Genomic DNA, 21,165 nt, shown 5'->3' on the forward strand with positions numbered 1-21,165 from the left:
TGGAGGGAGGCCACACTCAGCTGTTGGAGAATCTTGAAAGGACAGGGCAGACGGGAGCTAGTTGTACAGGGCCCCATCCTGAGCTTCCTGTTCTAGAGCCCTGGGAACAGTCACAGGGGGACAAAAAGGATGTGGCTCAAGAGGTCTTCAATGAGAAGACTGCCCGAGAGAAATACCACCTCAGCAAATAAAAAGGGGGAGTGTAGGTGGATTTCAGGTTTAAAAACCTACTTAGAATTTTAAATGTAATCCTTAAAATTCAAGTTTAGAATCGTTTACTATATTGTCATTGTTCCTTATTAATTTCTTAGAAACTCTCCCTGAAAATATTTCAGTTCAAAAAAAGAAAATGTATTTGATGAGGTCATAAAGTTTATTCCTATTATTCTGTTTTCTTTTGAGTTACCAAAACACCAGAAACCCAGCACCACTTGCCATTCCTCACTGGTCACGGCACTACTCTTGGTTAACTCTCGGTGCAATTCTTCATTTTCTTTCACCACTTCCTGGACTCGTACCCGAAACATCCTCATTTCCTCCTGCAACACAGCGGAAGTGAACTGTAACACGCACAAACACACGCGGCCCCATCCTCAGCTCTCGTGCCACCGCTGCGCCTCAGGTCAGAGGTCAGCAGCTTTCTAGCAAAGTCTCCCTGAACAGCAGGTACCAGTGCCAGGTGCCAGCCCTTCAGGAGCTCCTGGGGGCTACTGGGGAACCAGGAGACAACCTTGATGCTGAGCGCAAGGGACAGATAGCCTCGGGGTTTGAAATGCTCAATTCCTGATTTGATAACATTTTTCTGGAATTGCCAAATACTTGAAAAGATAAAGGCAGGTCAAAAATGAGCAGAGATGCCTAGGAACACAGCAATTTTTCCTTTGTTTAAAGACTTTGGAGGATAAATTGGAGCTTTTTAGATAAAAGCAAGAACTCTTCCTCCTAATTAAAGCCCACTTGGGAAGGGAAGGGGTCAGCGTGGGTACAGCTTGGAGTCTCCTGATTTTGCCTGTGGTGTCCACAAGAAAGCCTCTCCTGCGGGGAGCCACCGGTCAGGACAGCTCCTCCGTCATCAGCAGGACTGAGAACTGCCCTGGGGTCTGTTTTCCCCTCCTAAACACTGTGTTCTGGCATTCCTGTGGGGCCTCTTCCCTCCCGCTTCTCTTAGCCAGCCCTCAGTGGGCTTTCCTGTCTTGCGCTGGCCTTCAGGGAGAGCCTTGGGTGCCAATGTTTAGTCTCGGATGCTTCTAAATATTCTTCTCCCAGCTCTCAGACCTTTATGCTTATACCGGTTTAGCTCAACAATGCCAAGGAGTTTCTCCTTTACCTTTCTGCCCAGACACACTCCCCAGTGGCTGACTGCCCTTCTACAGAACAGGGCTCGGGCAAACTAAAGACCAAGGGCCAGGGTGTGTTTTGTAAGTAAAGTTTTATGGGCACACAGCCACGCCCATTCATTTGCCCTTTGTCTATAGCTGCCTTCCTGCTACTACTGCGGAGCTGAGGAGTTGCAGAGGCCCCGCGGCCTGCAAAGCCTAAAATATTTACTAAATGCCATTTACAAAAAATGTCCCCTAAACCCAGATTTAGAAGAGGCAGCAAACTAATTTTGTTAATTATTTGGCTTGATAGCTAATTAATTAGTGTAAGATTAATTCACTCTTTTACAAAGTTAAGTGTCCAACAGACAATCTAGAAGAAAAGGCTCAACAGCGCATCACGTGGACCACGTATGTCGGGTAGTGTGTAACAAGGGCAGGGTACGGGACTTAACAGACCCTACCAGCCAGAGCTCAGGGAATCCAAACTGTTCTCTCTGGATCCTTCCAATTCCAGAGATCTCTGGCCACTTACACTTGGCCCTGCCCACCTGCTGCCAGAGGCCATTCCCATGAAACAGACGCGAACAGGCAGAATCAACTGGTACCCTCACCGCTATCAACAGAGCTGGACTTCCCTGGGGTCAGCTCTTGAGAGAATAAGGAAGCATTTAAGTCTGCCTAAAACATCACTGGCTGGCTACCTTCCTGTATCTGCCTGATTGTCCCTTCTACGGTAGAGTTTGCAGCTGAAGAGCACGAGGAAAGGAGCGTCCCCCACTGCTGTCCTGTCTGTATCCCAAGAGCCCAGCCCACATGGGGCTGCCTGCCTGGGAAATCTGGGCTTCTGACGCAGCACCATCCCATCCCTCCGTACCTCTCCCACCCACCCCTGGGCACCACTCCTGCTCTACTGATCCCTCCCTCCCTGCCTCCTTCCTTCTTTCTTTCTCTTCCACCCGTTGGTACCACTATGCTCTTTCTTTCCTCCTCTCTTTTCTTCCTCCCTCCCTTCACTCCTCCCTTCCTTCCTCCCTTCCCACTTCCCTTCCATTCTTCCTTCCTTCCCTCCCTCCAATATCTGAGTACATAGTAGATATTGGGGCATACCTATCTTTAAAATGTTTCTTTAAAGTTTTAAACAGTCTTATGTTTTATAAACCTTGTCCTGAGACGTCTGCCAGCCTACCTGAAGGGTGGCATTGAGCTCATCCTTCTCTTTCATTCGGTCCTCATAGGCCAGTAACAAGGGTGACAGGTACTTTATATCTAACTGAACATAATGGAATAAAGAAGATTAACTTTGGTCTTACATCTGAAAACAATCAGCACATTTTTCAGAAGCTAAGAAAATTTAATTCATTTGGAATGGTTTTTCATAGGTACTCAATTATAGCCCAGAAAATACGGGCCTGAAATTAAGTAACTTTTACTTACCAACCAGGGTGGGGCTGGGCCCTTTGATGGGAGGCCATCAATATTTAAAGTCTAAGAAAAAAACACACAGTGAAGGCAAATTAAACAATGCTTGCTCTGAAAGTTCAGGCCTTATTCTTTTTTTTCTCATTAGGTTTTAAATTTTAATTCCAGTGTTGTTAATAATACAGTATTATATTAGTTTCAGGTGTACAATATTGTGACTCAACACTCCTCACTCATTCATTCAGCAAACAGTGAGAACTCTCTAACTCATTATAGACATGACAACGTAACAGTTTTCCAGGATTTTATGATCTAACAGAAGTCTTCTCACACAAATGAACACAATACACTACACACAAAAAGGGCAGAAAATTCTAGCTGCCTTAAGAGTGGTACAAAACAAAAGTCTGAGATGATTTGAGAAAGAGAGATTCTATGACGGGAGTGATCAGGGAAGGCTGTCATGGAGAATGGGGCATTTGCACAGGGCAGGACAGTGTGGGAGAGCAGTGGCCTGTCACTGGGCCTGCTTGTCTGTACCTTTTAAAGGGAACTGGCTCACCCGCAGCATTGCAAAAGGCCCTGGCCTAAGAAGCTTGTCTTAGAACCTTAATTTTTTTTGCTATAGTTAAAAAAACATCATGCTATATGAAAGAAGTCAGTCACAAAAGACCACATGTTGTATGATCTTGTTGACGTGAAATGTTTGGAACGGGCAAATCCACAGAGACTGAAAGTAGCTTAGGGTTTATGGGAGCCAGGGTAGGTGGTGGGGGTAAAATGGGGAATGACTGCTAGCAGGCAGGAAACTTCCTGTCGTGATGAACTTGTTCTACAAGTGACCATGGTGATGGCTGCAGGATTCTGTGAGGACAGTGAAAATCAATGAACTGTGCACGTTAAGTGGGTGAAGTGAATATGTGAATTATATCTCAATGCTGTTATTTAAAAATTTAAAAACTTAAGTCCTACTGCAAAATCAGAAGCTTGTGAAACTTCCCTGGATTCCGAGGAACCACGTGGGAACAGATGTGGTCTTGTCTTCCCACTTTGATCCCAGCAGGGGCCAGTCTGCTGCATATCCTGACATATCCTACTCTACCCTGCAACCCTGTCCCTCACGTGCACTACTCTAAGGGCAAGGACCTGACCTTCTGGCTCCTCTCGGTGTTCTTCACAGCCTACATCTCCCAGTTTTGACAGACTGGTCTCTTATGAGATGAGACTCATCTACCAGTCCAGCCCGAGCATCTGGTTCCCTCTCAAACATCTGTGAATTTGTCTAAGCCACTGTCTTCCTTCTTAGCGGCTCCCAGTAGCTGAGGGTGTACAGAGATTCATTAATTTCCTGAAAGGGAAGACTGTCTTCAGCACCTAGAAGCAGGATGATTAGAAACCAGACCTTAGGCAGCAGCTGAGAAAGTATACAGTCAAACCCCTTCCAGGGAAAAAGTAAGATGTGGCTGTTTTTGCCTGCTTCTCCCCTGCTGAACACAGTGTGGAGCCGCAGAGGGGTGCTCCCATGCCTGTTTCAAAACTGATTCTTTGTTTGCTGGTCCTGCGGGAATCAGGAACTCAAGTCCCATGGGCTACGAGAGCTGGGTGATTTTGGGGGTGGGGGGCTGTGAAAACTAGTCTGCTTTCTTTCCGAAGTTGGTACACCAACAAATAACAGCGATACCCTGAGGAGCAGGACTGGTCAGCCAAAGATGGCTGCGCTCAGGGGAGGTGACCAAAGTTGGAGGGAGCCCCAGTGTGGCCGTGGAGGACCGGTGGAGGCACCGAATGCTGTTAGCATAAGGTTCGAGATGGAAAATCATGAACCAGATGACATTGTCAAGGAAGACTTCATTTTCAATATCATAACCAGAAATATTAACCAACTCTCAGAAGCAGAAAGGCATCTGTTTGAACATGAATCAACATATGTCTGACTTAATGCTGGTCTCTGTGGTCTAAGGGCAAATAGTGTTTTTCGACGCATCTTAAATGTGACACAGGCTCGTAGAGCTGGGGCCTACCGATGGCAGTGAGCCCATTTTTGACTGCACACATATCTTACAAAGGTTTTGTAGTTTACCTCTGAATACAGGTGATTTGAATTGTGAAACCTCTATCACAACACGGGATGGACTGGTTGGTCTTGTTTTTGGTGATCTGTACCCTGTTACCTTGGCTGTACCTGTGAATGGTGGCATAGTAGCCAGGCATGAGTCAGCCCTGCTACCAGAGTAGGAAACATCTTCACTTACTGGACTAGAGTTTCTAAGCCTGTCTCTAGAAAGATGTTATTTCCCATTCTGTCCCAGACTATGTTTGCAACTATACCTTGGATCTAGACAATATAAACTAATTATAAAGCCCCTTCAGTTACCTGAACCTGGACTAGAAATGCAGTGACTGTTAAACAAATGTGTACACAAAAATAAAATTGTAATGTACGAAAAAAAAAAAAGAGAAACAGGACTAAGAATGGAGCCGCTGACATGGACTTTTATTCCTTAACTTATATACTTTTATAGTTCTGTACTATCCTCAGGCTTTCTTAAAAAAAAAAAAAAAAGACTTTATTGCTTTTGTTTTAAGAAAGGGGGAAGGGAAGGAAGGGACTAAAGGCGGACACAGAGAAAGCAATTCAACAGTAAAGCCTAAAAAATCAGAAAACTGGTATTTTAAAACTGAAAACATTACCTCTTCCTTGGACAAATGTCTGAATTTTGTCTGATATCTACTCAATTCTACATTCAAACGATGGACAGTCATTTTTAAACTGTCATTTTCATCCACCAGTTCTTGAGCTTGTTTTCTCAGATAAAGTAGTTCAGGGGCAGCAGCTACTGAAAAAAAAAAGTAATATTAGAAGAACTTACACCAAATTGATCAAGATTTTATAAAAATTGCCAATCTGATCTTTTTTCCCTTTTGGGCTCATAGAGCCAGTGGAGGACAGATGTATAGATATTAATAAATAAAAGTTTAGTAACTTAGTAGTTTTAGAATATAACAGTCAACAGTGTTTTGGAAGTCTGTGCATGGACAATTAAAGTAAAATGAAAATTTTAGATTGCAAATAAAAAGCCATTGTTTCAGATGATATACAGTATGTGCCTTGAAAGCCATATAAAATAAATGGAAAATTTATTAAAACTAAGAGCCTTCCCATAGAATAGTAATGTCCTATTAGAAAACATAACAGAAAATAGATTCCAAAAAGCAATAGCACAAACAATATAAGGTTGCAGGAATAGATTTGGCTAAGACAAGAAATACACAGAGTCTGTATGAAGACACTTCTCTTAAGGCCATAATATTATACTAATATAAACAGATCAATGTATAGAGAAAACATTAGTGAACATCTATATAACCTTATAGTTAAAAAGGACTTAACCAAGGGCGTTTAAGTCATAAAAGAAAAATATCCTATATTTAGCTAAATTATTAACAAACTGAGAAACCACTGAGAAAAAGAGCCCAAATTCCTAACAAGTAAAGAGCACCTACAAATCACTAAGAAAAAAAAATCAAGGGGTCTCAATTTATTTATTTTGTTCAGAAGGATTCCTTTTACTTTTTTTAAAACATCCTTTAAAAAAAAAAAAAGATTTTATTTATTTGTCAGAGAAAAAGAGAGAGCACAAGCATGGAAAGCAGCAGGCAGAATGAGAAGCAGACTTCCACTGAGCAGGGAACCTGACTCAGGACTCAATCCCAGGACCCTGGGATCATGACCTGAGCTGAAGGCAGATGCTTAACCGACTGAACCACCCAGGCATCCCAGTATCTCAATTTAAAATGGGAAAATTTGGGGCACCTGGGTGGCTCAGTGGGTTAAGGCCTCTGCCTTTGGCTCAGGTCATGATCCCAGAGTCCTGGAATCGAACCCCGCAATGGGCTCTCTGCTCAGCAAGGAGCCTGCTTCCTCCTCTGTCCTCTCTCTCTGCCTGCCTCTCTGCCTACTTGTGATCTGTTAAATAAATAAATAAAATCTTAAAAAATAATAATAATAAAATAAAATGGGAAAATTTATGAAAGAGAAAGAAAATGACCTGCAAAGATATGAAAAAAAATACTCAAGCTCATCAATAGTAAAATACAAATAAAATTAAAACAGGACTTCCTCTCTGACCTTTTTGCTTGTCAAATTAGTAGGAAAAATGTAATCCTCATCTCTGCTAAGTATGTGGAGAAAGAGGCACTTTTCAAAAGATGTATTCATATACTTTAGAGAAAGAGTATGTGTGTGTGGGGAGGGGGATGGGGCAGAGAGAGAGAGAATCTCAAGCAGACTCCACACAGAGTGCAGAGCTCAATGTGGGGCTCGAGTTCACGAAGAGGCACTCTTTTTTTTTTTTTTTAAAGATTTTATTTATTTATTTGACAGACAGAGATCACAGGTAGGCAGAGAGGCAGCCAGAGAGAGAGGAGGGGAAGCAGGCTCCCAGCTGAGCAGAGAGCCCGATGTGGGGCTCGATCCTAGGACCCTGGGACCATGACCTGGGCCAAAGGCAGAGGCTTTAACCCACTGAGTCACCCAGGCGCCCCGAAGAGGCACTCTTATATGTTGTTCATGCAGATAAAAAACTGATAGAAAATGTATGTAAGATACTAAGCTAAGCATAAAGAACCAAAAGAAGTACTGGAATTTCTTTAGCATAATAATGATATAGCAGACAAAATAAAATTTTAACAAGGATATTAATGAAAGAACCTTAAATATTATAATATAGTATCCACATTAACATAAGCAATCATTACAACCTAAAATACTAGCTGTCATGATATGAAATTTGTCAAAATACAAAAATTGGTGAATTCTTGCTTGTTCCTTTAATAAAAGAACTGTTGCCCCACCTTCCTGAGGAGATGTTTTCTTAGCCTCTTTCAACTTTCGGTTTTCTTTTTCCGTTCTTTTCAGTTTTAACTGTAGATCTTTCATCGCTTGTTTTATTAGGTTAAGTTCAAGAGTAAGGGTTTGGTTTGCACCGCTTAGAAGCACATTTTCCTCTTTCAATACCTCGAACTTTTCTTTGGTTATTTCCATACATCTTTGCCGTGTTCTACCAGTTACATCTGGAAAGGTACAGAGAAGAGTTTTTAAATGTTGATTTTTACAATTTTACCTCAAAATTATGAGAGACTGTATTTAAAAAAACACCACACAAGTCACCTTCAGCTCAGGCCTTGTGCTAGGTCCTTCAGTCCCTGGGAGAGGGTAGCTGGTCTGCTGAGGCTACCGGAGGCCACAGGGAAAGAGGTGGATGAGGGAGAGGCAGGAGCCCAGGGAGGTCCTTGCATACTACAATATGGAACACAGAGGTTTTGTCATGCAAGCCACCAGGAACCAGAAAAGGCTTTCAAGCAGAGCTGTGAAAAGGAAGAGTCTCTCCTCTCAGATGAGCCCTTGAAGCTAGCAGTGAAGAAAGTGAACGGAAATGAGGCCCAGCCCAGAGGCAGAGAAGCCAGTCTGGAGGACCCCAAGAGTGGGGGCAGAGAGGAAGGGACAGATGAAGAGAAGGACTCACAGGCTCAACCTCAGGGCAGGAGGGCTGGTGGCTCCGGACAGGGGACTGGCCCAAACCCGGGGGGAGGGGGCAGGCAAGGTCTAGCAGAAGGACCGGTGGCTCCAGATAGCCTCCCCGGCCCCTGCTACATTATATCCAATCCCTAGGACATGAAATGGTAGTCGAAGGAATGAGTACCTCCACAGCTCCACTGAAAACAAGAGCGGAACTCAGAGGCATCCCACAAAGAAAACATTTGAGATAGGATTGGAGATGGAAGCTATGGCTTAAAATATGCCAGGAGGGGTGAGTTAGAAAAGGTGGGCATGCTCCCCGGCATGAGCTTGCCTGGGCCTGGCCTGGCCCTGGCAGGTGCCGGGAACACAGAGTAGCCCGCTTTTGCAGACACTGGACTCCCAATGTCTGAGCACATCCCATGGGGACATCCGTCCACGTTCACTGTCTGAACGTTTAGACCCTCTCTTTTAGAGCAAATGTGGAAGTCCCGCAGGTGCCCCCTCTTCCCAATTTCAGTAACGGGACAGAAGCAACAGCCTTTATAGGGGGAAAAAGTGACCTTTATTTTAGTCGTGATGATTCTGGGTATTCTCCAGAATTATAAGCTTTTCATCACAATTAAATTCAAAAGGTAAATACCTGGGGAGGGTGGAGGCTTCTCACATAATGTTTTTTCATCCTGGGGAAGAAAAATCAAGAGTAATGATTTACAAGTGTTAGCATCTTCTGAAAGGAAACTGGCATGAGCAGCTGGGTCAGCGTATATCAAATATTTAATTACACTTTTTTCTCCGCACTTTGGCTCTTGTACGTCTTAGTCTGCTTTAGCTTTAGAAACTCTAATATCCATTGCTTCTTTTTATTTATTTATTTTTATTTTTATTTTTAAAGATTTTATTTATTTATTTGACAAACAGAGATTGCAAGTAGACAGAGAGGTAGGCAGAGAGAGGAAGGGAAGCAGGCTCCCTGCTGGGCAAAGAGCCCGATGCGGGGCTAGATCCCAGGACCCTGGGATCATGACCTGAGCCGAAAGCAGAGGCTTTAACCCACTGAGCCACCCAGCCACCCCTCCATTGCTTCTTTTAATTGAAAATTGCCCTCTGGTGGCTTCTCTGAGGCACTAAAAGAAATCTGGTCAAGCTTTCTTCTTTTTTTTTTTTTTAAGGTTTTATTTATTTATTATTTGACAGAGAGAGACACAGCGAGAGAGGGAACACAAGCAGGCGGAGTGGGAGAGGGAGAAGCAGGCTCCCCACTGAACAGGGAGCCTGATGCAGGGCTCGATCCCAGAACCCCAGGATCATGACCTGAGCAGAAGGCAGAGACAACTGAGCCACCCAGGCACCCTATCTTCCTGACTTTTTTGCCCGTGAGTTCAGCCACTATGTTTTCACACATAGGTTTCAAGAGGGGCAGGCTGTTTCGGAAGCACGAGACAGGACTGCAGGTGCTGAGCAGAGATGCACGGGACAGACTAACTGGGCTTTTCTTCCTTGGGATAGGCAAAAAAAACCAAACCAAAACAAAACAAAAAAAACACCCTCCACCATAGAGAAACACATTTCCAAGTGCTGAGAAAAGAATATGATCTTTCTTTTCAACCCAAAAGTTAAAGGGAAGGCTTTGAATTTTTGTTCATTCTTCCATTACACATTGTTCATTTTGCCATTACACATCAATCTGATATTAAGTTTCTAATTTTTGCTGAAAAAGTAGGTAAGGCTACAAATGAACTCTGCTGATAAATCTTTAATTTTGAAATTCCTATGGCATCGCAGCATTAAAACTTAAGTTAAAACTATTTCCATGTTCAAATCACACAACTTATTTAGGCAGGAACAAAACATTGGTAGTTAATTAGACTGCCAGGCCCCCATGATTTAAATCCTTACTTGGCATCATACATTTTTATTAATACATTAAATATTTGTCTTTTCCTTTAAAAAAAAAAAAACTATTTCCATGTTTGCAAAAAAGGAGGAAAAAAACTATTTCCACGTTTGCAAATTTGTCACAGTCTATTCATTCTGCAAAATATATATATGTGATTTCTAACCACTTAGTGCATTAGTTATTTTTTTACAGTCATTTTTAAACTACAGAAAATCTGAGTTTCTTCATGTTTCAGAAGTATTTTATTTTTTTTTAGAGCAAGCGAGAGAGAAAGCATGAACATACATGTACACACACAAGCAACTGGGGTGGGGGGGTAAGAGCAGAGGGAGAGGGAGAGAATTTTAAGCAGACTCCATGCTTAGCGCAGAGCCCAATGCAGGGTTCAATCTCACAACCCTGAGATCATGACCTGAGCCAAAATAAGAGTCGGATGCTTAATCGACTGAGCCACCCAGCTGCCCCTCAAAAGTATTTTAAAAAAACATTTAATGGGAAAGGACTCTTACAGCTAGATGTCCCCTCCACCCAACAAATCACCCAAAAATTTTTAAATTATGGCAGAAATGTTATTTGTTGAGAAAATTGGTTTTTAAAAAATGAATCTTACCTTTAAATTCAGAACAGAATATTTATCATCTGATTAAAAAAAGAGAGAGAGGAAAACTTTTTTAAAGCAGATAAAAACATCTGACAACTCAGAAGAGCACGATCATAGGAACTTGCCTCCTACCGATGAGCTGAACAAGCCCCAGGGTAGGGACAGCCTTTGCAAGGTTACACAGCAAGCTGGTCCGGACAAGGCAGGGGGCCAGACTGAAATGCTCATCTCTCTTCTGCTAATCTGGGAGCACCTCCAGTGGCTCCCATGATTACAGAACCAGGGCCAAATCCTTGGAAATAACTCTGAGCCCTCCCTGCCTTTCCAACATGGCTCTATCCTGTACTGCCCAAATGTGCCCCAAATGTATGACCCGCTATTCCCCAAATGTGCTGAGGTCCCACTCCTCTCTGCCTGGAAGTAGCATCTGACCTGGTCAGACAGACAGTTGTTCCTTGAAGCAAACCACGTTGGTGATACAAAAGCAAATAAATCTCGCTCAGTTACCCTCCATTTACAAATACACTTTCGGGAAGAAGGCACTCCCTAAGGAGGGTAATCTTATGTCCTAGAGTGCCTTGTGCCCTCTGTCATAGTGAAATGTTGGTGGTTGTTAGTTTCTAGTCAATTAACAGAGCAGAACTAACTGGATGAAAATAAATTAGAAACAAATATGTAAAAACCAAGAGAATTCAGAAACACAGACAAAAATGCCTAAAGATACATAAAAGATTGTAAATCTACTTCCTGGTTCATTACAATTACCAACCCTTGAATGATAATCACTGAAGAAATTATTTTTGACCAAAATGTCATCTTGTCCCCACTATCTGTAACTAAATGTCTGATCAAATGTCCTGGGGCAATCTAGACTGGTGTACCCAATGAAATTCCGCCTTGTCACTCTGAATCCAGCCTAACAAAGCCTCCTCTACCTGCCGCCTTCTCTGGCTGGCAATGTTGACTGCTCTCCTGGTCTTTGTGCTGCTTCTGCCATCCACCTCGGCACCCCAGACCACAGTCCCCCATCTGCATGTCCTCCCCTGCAAGAGGAATGTGAGTGGAGGGGCCCGTGGCTCTGTCATCTCTGGCACATAGTAGGTGAGCCTCTGATGAACAAATGTTTAAACTGTTACAAAAAGATTTTGCATTTTTTTTTTAAATATTTTATTTGACAGAGAGAAATCACAACTAGGCAGAGAGGCAGGCAGAGAGAGAGGAGGAAGCAGGCTCCCTGTGGAGCAGAGAGCCCGACGTGGGGCTCGATCCCAGGACCCTGGGATCATGACCTGAGTCAAAGGCAGAGGATTTAACCCACTGAGCCACCCAGGTGCCCCAGATTTTGCATTTTTAATAACTGTTGCAACAGTCCTGCTTTGGTAACTTCCAATGCTGGATCAGACCTACCGTCTTCATATTTAATGAACTCTTGGATGACTGCCCCCTTAAATTCTTCACCAGACAAAACTAGGGAAGGGTAGAGGATGCATGAAGAAGAACAGCCAATGCTACCAGCTGTAGACGGTGGGTGGCAGCTACGTGGGAGTTTCGCTGACCATTTTCTCTACTTTCGTACGTTTGAAAGGTGTCATGATAAAACGTTTTAAAAAGGACAATTCAGGGGCGCCTGGGTGGCTCAGTGGGTTAAAGCCTCTGCCTTCGGCTCAGGTCATGATCCCAGGGTCCTGGGATCGAGCCCCACATCGGGCTCTCTGCTCCGCAGGGAGCCTGCTTCCTCCTCTCTCTCTGTCTGCCTCTCTGCCTAGTTGTGATTTCTCTCTGTCAAATTAATAAAATATTTTTTTAAAAAAAGGACAATTCACCTATTTTCCTAAAGAAAAATCATCATCTCTATTGTATCTTAATCACCAACTTTTCAGAAAAAACAGCCAGAATTGGCATCACCCAAGTTCACTTTGGTACTTAATGTATGTACAGTACATTGGGCTCTGTGTATATATTTTATTTCCTGTTTTCTCACTGATCATTTCTCAAAAACATTTAGACTCCTTATCCTTCTCATTTTACAGTCTGCCAGGCAAGTGGTGTAAACTATTCAAATTACAGCGAAAGTCTCCTACCCTGGGCTTCCTGTGTACCATATGCCATGTTAGGCACTGCTCCTATCCTCAAAGAAACGCCACACCATGTGAGCACAGTCCTGTTGTCAAAAGTGCTAATAATACAGATAAATCAAAACTTCCCCATGATCATAATCCTCTGAACCTTTCCCCTCCCAAGAGTAACCATGGTTACCAACTGGGTGTTTCCTTTGAGATATATGAACATATAAAACATAAAAAAAATCAAACACACAACCCCTCCTTCCACCTCCTTCATGTGTAATAGATATTAGCTGATAGGGAGAGAGAGTAGCATGTGCAAAGGCCCTGTGGCAGAAGGGAACATCATGCAGTTGAAGAAGAGAACCCTGGTGTGGCTGCAGAATGGCCAGCAGAGGCAGGCCCAGTAGGTCTTTTAGGCTATGGGAAACCAGTGAAGGAATCGAAGTAAAAAGGGCGTGGGGGCCCATGGTGGGGAGCCAACAGGGACACTACTAGATGCTACTTCGTTTTTTGACAAGACTGCTCTGGCTGCTACCACAGCAAGAGACAGTGGGCATTCTGTATGTACCCATACTGCATAACACACAACAAAGGGTACTGGAAGCAGGGATCAGCGTGACTGCTTAGAAGAGCAAAAGGCCTAGACTGGCCTTGGAGACCCCAACATAGACTGGGCAGGGAGAGGAAGATGAGCCTGCAAAGGAGATGAAGAAGGGTTACCCCAAGAGGCAAGAGGAGACAAGGAGCATGAGATGTCATGAAGCCAGGGGAGAGATGGATTTTAAGACACCAGGAGCAATCCTCTGCGTGCACGGCTCCTGAGAAGCCACATTCCATGAAGCCAGAACACCACCCTCTGTGTCTGTCAGCACATGGGTCAGCAGCTTGGGGGAGTCATGGAGACAGAGCCAACCAAAGTGCAGCGTGTTGAGGAAAGATGCTGTCAAATGAGGGAAGGGAGGAGGTATGTAAAGAGCTGTCTTTTGACAAACTGGGCTATGGAAAAGATAGACAAAGCACAGTGTGTGGAGGGGCACGAGTGGGATCAAAGGAAGGCACTTGGGCGCCTGGTGTCTTGGGAGCTTACTTATGGGAGGGGAACGTGGCTCACAGAGCTTCCTAGCTCTGGCCTCTAGACAAGAATTATCAGTCCGCATTTCTGGACGGTGCTGTACTTCCCACTGTGATGGAGTTTAATCCCTGTTTAGAATCCGATGAGAGGTGCAGTCAGACTGAGCACAAGTCGGGTTAGGTAAGGTAGCCACGCCTCTCGTTACCTGGAAATGACAGAGCCAAGAGCCAAACCACTCAAAGCTGCAGACTCTGTGGTGCGGGCACTTTCTGAAGTGCTTGACAAGAACACAGACCTTGGGCCCCAGCCTAGAGCCACTGCATTAGAATTTGCGGCTGGCGTGGGGCCTTTTTCACAGGTGCCCAGAGGCTTTTAATGACTACCACAAAGCAAAAACCACTGCAGGAGACCCTCCCCAACCCTGTGCCTCTCAGCTGCACTCCACCCCCTCTGCCCACCTGCGGACCTGCACCCCTTGCACCTTGCCAGGGACGCAACGATGAGCTTCGTCAGCAGAGGGGGCCAGAGACACACAGAGGAGGAAGGGGCCTGGGTGCCTCATTCCAGGGCTGTCTCCATCCCTCTCTCAGTCCTTTCTGCTCCCTCCCTCCTTCCCTTAAAAGTGGCCAGTTAGCACTTGCCCTGGGTGGCTTCTTCTGGCACTCCTCTGGAGAGGGCGGCTTTCCAGCAAGTTCTGTTAGCGTGACACAGCTAACTTTCTCACTAGCCAGTGGGCCACAGCGACAGCATCCCTAGGTTTCCATCTGGGCCTTGAGTGACTCTCCAAATGTGCTTCTCCCCTTGGGTGCCCTACATGTGCATTAACTGTAAGGAAGTAGCTCTTCCCTCTCTCTGCTACCGCTGTCTTGTCCTTTGCAGGCAACCCTGTGATAGCTGATGATTCTTTAAACTTTCCCTGTTCAGATCACCATGTGCTTTCTGTCTCCGGACTGGATTCTGTCTCACAATAACATACCAGGCCAGAGGCAGCACAGACGTTAAAAACGGATGGACATGAATAAACACAGGGAGATATTCAGGGTGTGTGTAAGAGAAGAGGCAGATAACAAAATGATGTGTACATTACGCCTGCGTACATTCTAAATTGTCAAGATTATCTACGGCAGTACAATTATGTGCATTTATGTATTTCTACATTTCAGGGTTTTTTTATAGTGAGAAAGTATTACCTCTATAATTAAAGAAGAGATACATTTTTTATTTTTTTATTTTTATTTTTTTTTTTTTTTTGACAGAGAGAGAGAGCACAAGTAGGCAGAGAGGTAGGCAGAGAGAGAGGAGGAAGCAGGCTCCCTGCGGAGCAGAGAGCCCGACGCGGGGCTCGATCCCAGGACCCTGAGATCATGACCTGAGCCGGGGCTCGATCCCAGGACCCTGAGATCATGACCTGAGCCGAAGGCAGCGGCTTAATCCACTGAGCCACCCAGGCGCCCCAGATACATTTTTTAACATGAATTTAATATTCATAAAGATTTTCCCACAGGGATAAAACATGCCACCTAACCAGCCACTGTTTTCTGGTCCAGGTATTAGGGGGCTGATATTGTTTTCCAATCGGTCCCCGTGATCCTGAGGAACTCTGAGGGTCCCGACAAAGCAGCTGTCAGTGCCTATGGTGTGACGGGTTTCTTCTCACCTGTACATGGAAGCCCCCCTTAGGAAACGGAAAGCTGTTCTGGAGCCGTGGGAAAGGAGTGCATAGAACGTGGAGCCTGAGCCTTAACCCTCCCCACCATGTGTCCTCTCACAGCTGACAGAACGGACAGAATAGACTCCAAAGGAAGCACCTGATACGTTAAAGACAGCCTAACAATCCAGGCAAGTGGCCATCGACTAACTTGTCTCCAATGAGAACAGAACTCAGGAATATTCCCACTTACAATCACAGAACCATGGGGCAGAGGTACAATGGCCGTATGTCCAAAAAATTAACCAATGTTTATCGCCACAAAATCCTTCTGTATTAAAAAAAAAAATTTTTTTTTTACCTTTTTCTTGTGTACGTTGTGTTGTCAGAAGCAAGCCTGGAAACCCATCCTGCTTAGAAATATTTTCATCATCTTCACTGTCCACTCCACGTGACAATGCAACCTTTTTGTTACAAAAGACAAAAGACCATGCGGTAAGTGCTATCTGTATCAAATTTCCTCCCTTCAAACTCAAATGTCTTTTCCGTACCTCCTCCACCACCACCTGCCACTGAGACACAAAAGGACCACACCCAGCAGGGCTGGATGAAACCTCAGGTCCCTCAGGCAATGCTCTCCAAGCTACGCTTAGGCCACGGAGAACTCTGCATCCTGCCCACACCACCCGGGCAGGCTGCCTGCCTCCCTCACTCCCTCCAGGGAGCAGCCAGGAAAGGGGGCTGTGTCTCACCCACTCGGCATAGCACCTAGGATGACTCTAACCGGGTACTGACACCATGTTACTTATCACTACCGGGGCAGAGAACTGGCAAGCTGCCCTGGGAGAAGCCTCATCCAGGTTACTGTGTGGGCTCGACGTCTGTCGTGGGGTCTGCTAAGTTTGCTGCCTGTGTGGGTTCTCTGTAAATGTAGCTTCCTGAGAGAGCAGAACCCTCCCTGCCACTGTCTGTGAGGGTGTCCTACGTAGGTATCCTGAATGGTGGCAGGGCTGCAGAGCTGTCCCTTACAGACCTCCGCAGGAGGAGCCCGAGACAGTCCACTGGCAGCAGAGGCTGGCGGAGGGGAAGAGCAGCGAACCAGGCCCGGTACAATAAGCCGTGACTGGCATGCTCTGCGCTGCTGTCCTTTCTGCTCTCCTGACTCAGTGAAGTCTTGCTTATGTGACCAGCCCAGCTTTGCTGGGCTGTGGGCAAGGGGAGGACTGTTCCCAAAGCTGACAGAGAAGTGCCAGCACTGACCGGCCAAGATGTCCACCAAAAGGGACGTTTCGGAGCCGAGAGCTAGGGCTGTTAGGCCTACCGGGCTCTGAGAACAGGGCTCCAGGGGTAACCCCACTCAGGAGGGCACACAGGTCTCCCACTCTACTGAGCTTCTGAAGGAAGAAACAGGAAATGACTTCTTAGCTTTTATCTCCTGGGAACCAACTGCCTGGTTCACCGTGTCAAAGATCAGTTAAGTGACTACCTCAAGGAAATGGGAAAGTGCCATGGGGCCTCCACTATTGCTCTCTGCTAGTCTCCGAGAGCGGAGGCTGAAGCCAGACGGCCCCGGACGGTAGCTGTGCCACACAGCAGTGTCTAGATGCTGTACCGGCCCACCGGAACACGTGTGTGTGCACAGCTGTCTACAGCGGTGGTGTTCTGAAGAGCGCCGGCCAAGACAAGCCAATGTCCAGCATCAGCAAAATGAGTTAGTCCCTGAACAGCCAGGCTGCACAGCGGGCTACCGTCAGCACGGAGAGTAAACCAAGCACCGCGACACACAACTGAAGACCCTCAAACGCTCCAAACCGTACAGGATGTCCTGACTACAACTATAGTTTGCAGAGTAGGCAAAACTAAGGTGATCTTCCATGAGCTGATCAGCTCTGGGCGTCAGGGTGATGGTGAACTCTGGGGAAGCAGTGACCTCTTCTCTGTCACAAAGGAAACCTTCTGGGGTACTAGTAATGCCATTTTTCTTTTTAATTGGTAGGGGGGCGCTGCTTTATAAAATTTCATTGAGCTGTATATTTATGGTCTCTGTACCTCTGTGTATAGTTAATACACTGATTAATAAGCCTAAAGAATTTGTGACCATAAAACCTAAAAACCCTTCTATTTAAAAGTTTGAATTCAGGGTGCCCGGGTGGCTCAGTCAGTTGAGCGTCTGCTTACAGCTTGGGTCATGAACCCAGGGTCCTGGGATCAAGCCCTGCATTGGGCTGCTGCTCATGGGGAGCCTGCTTCTCCCTCTCCTCCCTGCTCATGCACTCTCTCTCGCTACTTCTGTCTCTTTCAAACAAATAAAATCTTGAAAAAAGAAAAAAAAGTTTTTAAAAAAGAACAAGTTTGAATTTAAAACATTTTTTAAACTGCCAGATACTTCTGATTATAAAAATTACCTTGGTAATTCAAACAAAACCTATCTGGGTATTGAAGTAATGGAAGGAAGAAGTAGGCCAAACCCGCTGCAGCACGGACATCAGAGATGCTGGGAATGGCCTGTGTTCACGCGCCTGCGGCACCTGTGCCAGGCTCCTTCACGCTCTTCCTGGGGGTCTAGCACCCCAGATTTTTGAGAGGAGAATATACATGCTATAATTACTAGGGTAATTTGAGGGGGGAGAAAGGTATAATTTGCAACCTAGTAGAGGGAAAGAAAACAAACGGAAAAAATCAAAGAAAGACTGAAGAAAAAAAAAGAATAAGGGGAGAAATAGAAAAACTGAAGATGGCAAGGTTAAATTCAAATATATCCACGTATACCTTAGATATAAAAAGACTAAATGCTTCAATAAAAAGACAAAGGAAAAGTCTGTCAAACCCAGTTCACTAAAAAAACTACCTGCTGCAGTGATAAATGGAGAAGTAGCATGGTGTGTGAATTGTATCTCCATGAACTTGTTTTAAAAAACAATATGCTCTTTACAAGACACAGATAAGCTGGAGGATAGAGAAAAGTCGAAATTAAAGGATGGGAAAAAAACAGACTGTACAAATATCAAACAGAAGAAACATGGAAAATGTCATACAAAATAAAGGTTAAAAGGTTCACTTTATAGTGACAAAATATCCAATTTACCAGGAAGATACAGTTGTAAACCTGTACACACCTAACAATGTGGTTGGATGCAAAGAAACACCTGTTCTGGGATTTCAGGCATATGAAGTTCAAAAACACACACCAGTGATCAGCGATGTCAGAAGTCTTCTGACATTCATTGGAAGAGAAAACCTGCCAACACAGCAAGGAAGCTGGAAGTGTGGATTCTTGCGGCTTCCAGAGTGAGGCTGCTGGGAAAGGAATTATCTGGGTGGAGTCCCCACTATTCCCTGGCCTCCAGCAGAGATTAACCGGAATGACAGAGGTCATGGGCTGTAGCTACTTTCTCGGAAGCCTCTCCTCCCATCATTGATACTAAGGTAGGAACCCCACCCCAGATGCATTCTACGGTCGTTACAGGTGAACGACAGAAAGGTCCAGCTAACTCCACCTGGAGGCAAAGTCAAGGCAAGCATGTGGTAAGAATTTGCAGTGAACCAAGAACTAAGTCTGGTTTTCTGGTTTTGTTTTGTTTTGTTTTTTTAAAGTAGGCTCTATGCCCAACGTGGGGCTCAAACTCATGACCCAGAGATCAAGAGTCATATGCTCAACTGACTGAGCCAGTCAAGTGCTCCCAAGAACTAACTCTGGAAGGGGCAGTTCTGCCGTGCAAGGTAGAAGGACCTCCAGACGTCCAACACCATGCGTGACTAAGGGTTTGGGGATCCGTGTTTCCTACTGGAAGATGGCAGAGCTCACTCACTCGGTGGCTTCTGCACGTTGGCTGGAATGACAACTTGGTGCCCCTGTTGCTATCCTGGCTTCCTACTGCTTCTGAAGGGGGTGAGCCTCCTGCAGAGGAGCCAGTACTGGTGGAGCAGAGTCAATAACCTCTGTGCACAGAGACTGGAGGGGGTATTTCTATCCGTACCTGGACATGAACATGCAAATGCAGAGACCGCAGGAATCACGCCGCAGAAGGCCCCCTACACTGCCTGCCCAGTAATCCGTGCCCTCCTTTCTCCCTTGCTAAGAGATCCCTGATTTTGTTTGATGCAAATGGACTCAGCCCCAGGCAATGAACCATGGGAATCCTTGGCCAGTGACTAGTCAAGGGGTGGCCAGGTGACCAATGCTGGGAAGCTTCTGGAAAAAAAATGTTCTCCCTAATAAATACAGAGCAGCATAATGAGAAGGCCCCTGCCCCACTTCTTCCTTTCTGCTCTGGGATCAGGACTAGCTGCACCCAGTGGTGACCATGAGGAGGGGGGAGCAAAGTGGATCTCAGGCACCAGCCTTTGATAGCAGCTGAAACAATATTAGAGTCTCCTGCCTTTTGACTTTTTTAGGTCAGAGATTTAGAGGGCTATTATTTAAACCTTATGTTTATTTCATTTTTGCAGCGAAAAAAACAAAAAAAAAAACAAACAAAAAGCCCAACACAGATGTCAAAGCGACCACAGAGGCTTCTCCTGGAGAGAAGAGGCGGACTGGAAGGAACAGCAGGTTTCGGGACAAGCTTGCACTTTACATGCACTATCCAAAGCTTTTATAAGAAATATTCGTGCATTACCTGTGTAACAGAAAGAAAAATTTAAATAAATTGAAAACTATGGAGACAGAAAGGGGACATTCCTAATCCTCAAGAGCAGCAGCAGAAGAATGTCTGCTATTTCTTGGCCTCCAGAAAATTCTAGAGAGCACTAGTTTACCCCAGCATGAATGGTTCCTCTCTGGGTCTCCATCCAAGCACATGGCAGACCCTCAAATACCAGTCTGTTGGCTGGATGAATACATGGACAAGTAGGCAAATGCAGGCACTTTGTAACAAGACGTTTCTGCAAATCCACAAACAGAACAATAGCAAGAATGAGGACAGGAGAGCTTTGGTAACATCCATGAATTCTGTTCAAATATAGTAATAAAGCATTTATACTACACTCTCTTCCCTTAAAATCTACTGAAAGCAATCAAAAGAATGGGGAGAGGGGGAGAAAGCTTAGTCAATGGCAGAAAACAGCTAGCAAAGTGATGAAATTTGGAATGGAGAGAGAAGCCAAAAGCTGCCAAACCTCTTCAGACTTCAGGCATGCCGATGCTCGAAAAACCACAGTGTCACAGTTATAAAGGTCCACAGTGATGTTCTGATGGGGGCAATGAGAGTTAGGGTGAAGAGGGACCCAGGAAAAGCAGAGTCATTCCCACACAGCAGAAGCGAGGGGAGGAGAAGCTAAAGGAGACACCAGTAGAGAGCCCACCTTTATTGTCAGGAATCCAGCTTCTATTCCCTCCATGAAATGAAGGATGGCACAGACTGATATCCAGAACCCAAAGAAGAGATACAGAAGACCAAGAAAATCAACAAGGCAACAAAAGATGTGGAAAGTAAATTGGTAAAACTAAAAACCAAAAGGAAAAGTGAAATCAATACAGAGAAGATAAAAGCTATACCAGAAGCAATAACACAGTGACAAAGAGAGGAGGGTATACAGAGCAAATCCCAGAAAGTGACACTGCAAAGAAAAAAGAGGGACAAGTGATTATAGAAAATAGAACAGACATGGAAGACAAAG

At 45.0% G+C, this 21,165-nt stretch overlaps 1 protein-coding gene and 1 pseudogene across 3 annotated transcripts in view; one reads left to right on the forward strand and one right to left on the reverse strand.

Annotated features, from left to right (window-relative positions):
* Positions 1 to 21,165, reverse strand: part of CEP89 (centrosomal protein 89) — a 64,939-nt gene that overhangs the window by 29,678 nt on the left and 14,096 nt on the right. For 2 of the 3 annotated variants that reach the window (XM_045989141.1, XM_045989143.1), the window contains exons 5-12: positions 15,908 to 16,010; positions 10,770 to 10,798; positions 8,903 to 8,942; positions 7,596 to 7,814; positions 5,433 to 5,578; positions 2,757 to 2,807; positions 2,509 to 2,592; positions 436 to 539 (exon numbers count right to left, since the gene is read on the reverse strand). In XM_045989141.1, the coding sequence (XP_045845097.1) occupies positions 436 to 539; positions 2,509 to 2,592; positions 2,757 to 2,807; positions 5,433 to 5,578; positions 7,596 to 7,814; positions 8,903 to 8,942; positions 10,770 to 10,798; positions 15,908 to 16,010 (776 nt within the window). The remainder of the gene's footprint in view (positions 1 to 435; positions 540 to 2,508; positions 2,593 to 2,756; positions 2,808 to 5,432; positions 5,579 to 7,595; positions 7,815 to 8,902; positions 8,943 to 10,769; positions 10,799 to 15,907; positions 16,011 to 21,165) is intronic. The other variant, XM_045989142.1, reaches the window with a different exon arrangement.
* On the forward strand, positions 4,550 to 5,141 carry LOC123931692 (annotated as a pseudogene).

This window comes from Meles meles, chromosome 19 (genome assembly GCF_922984935.1).
Source record: "Meles meles chromosome 19, mMelMel3.1 paternal haplotype, whole genome shotgun sequence".
In the NCBI taxonomy this organism is placed as follows: Eukaryota; Metazoa; Chordata; class Mammalia; order Carnivora; family Mustelidae; genus Meles; species Meles meles.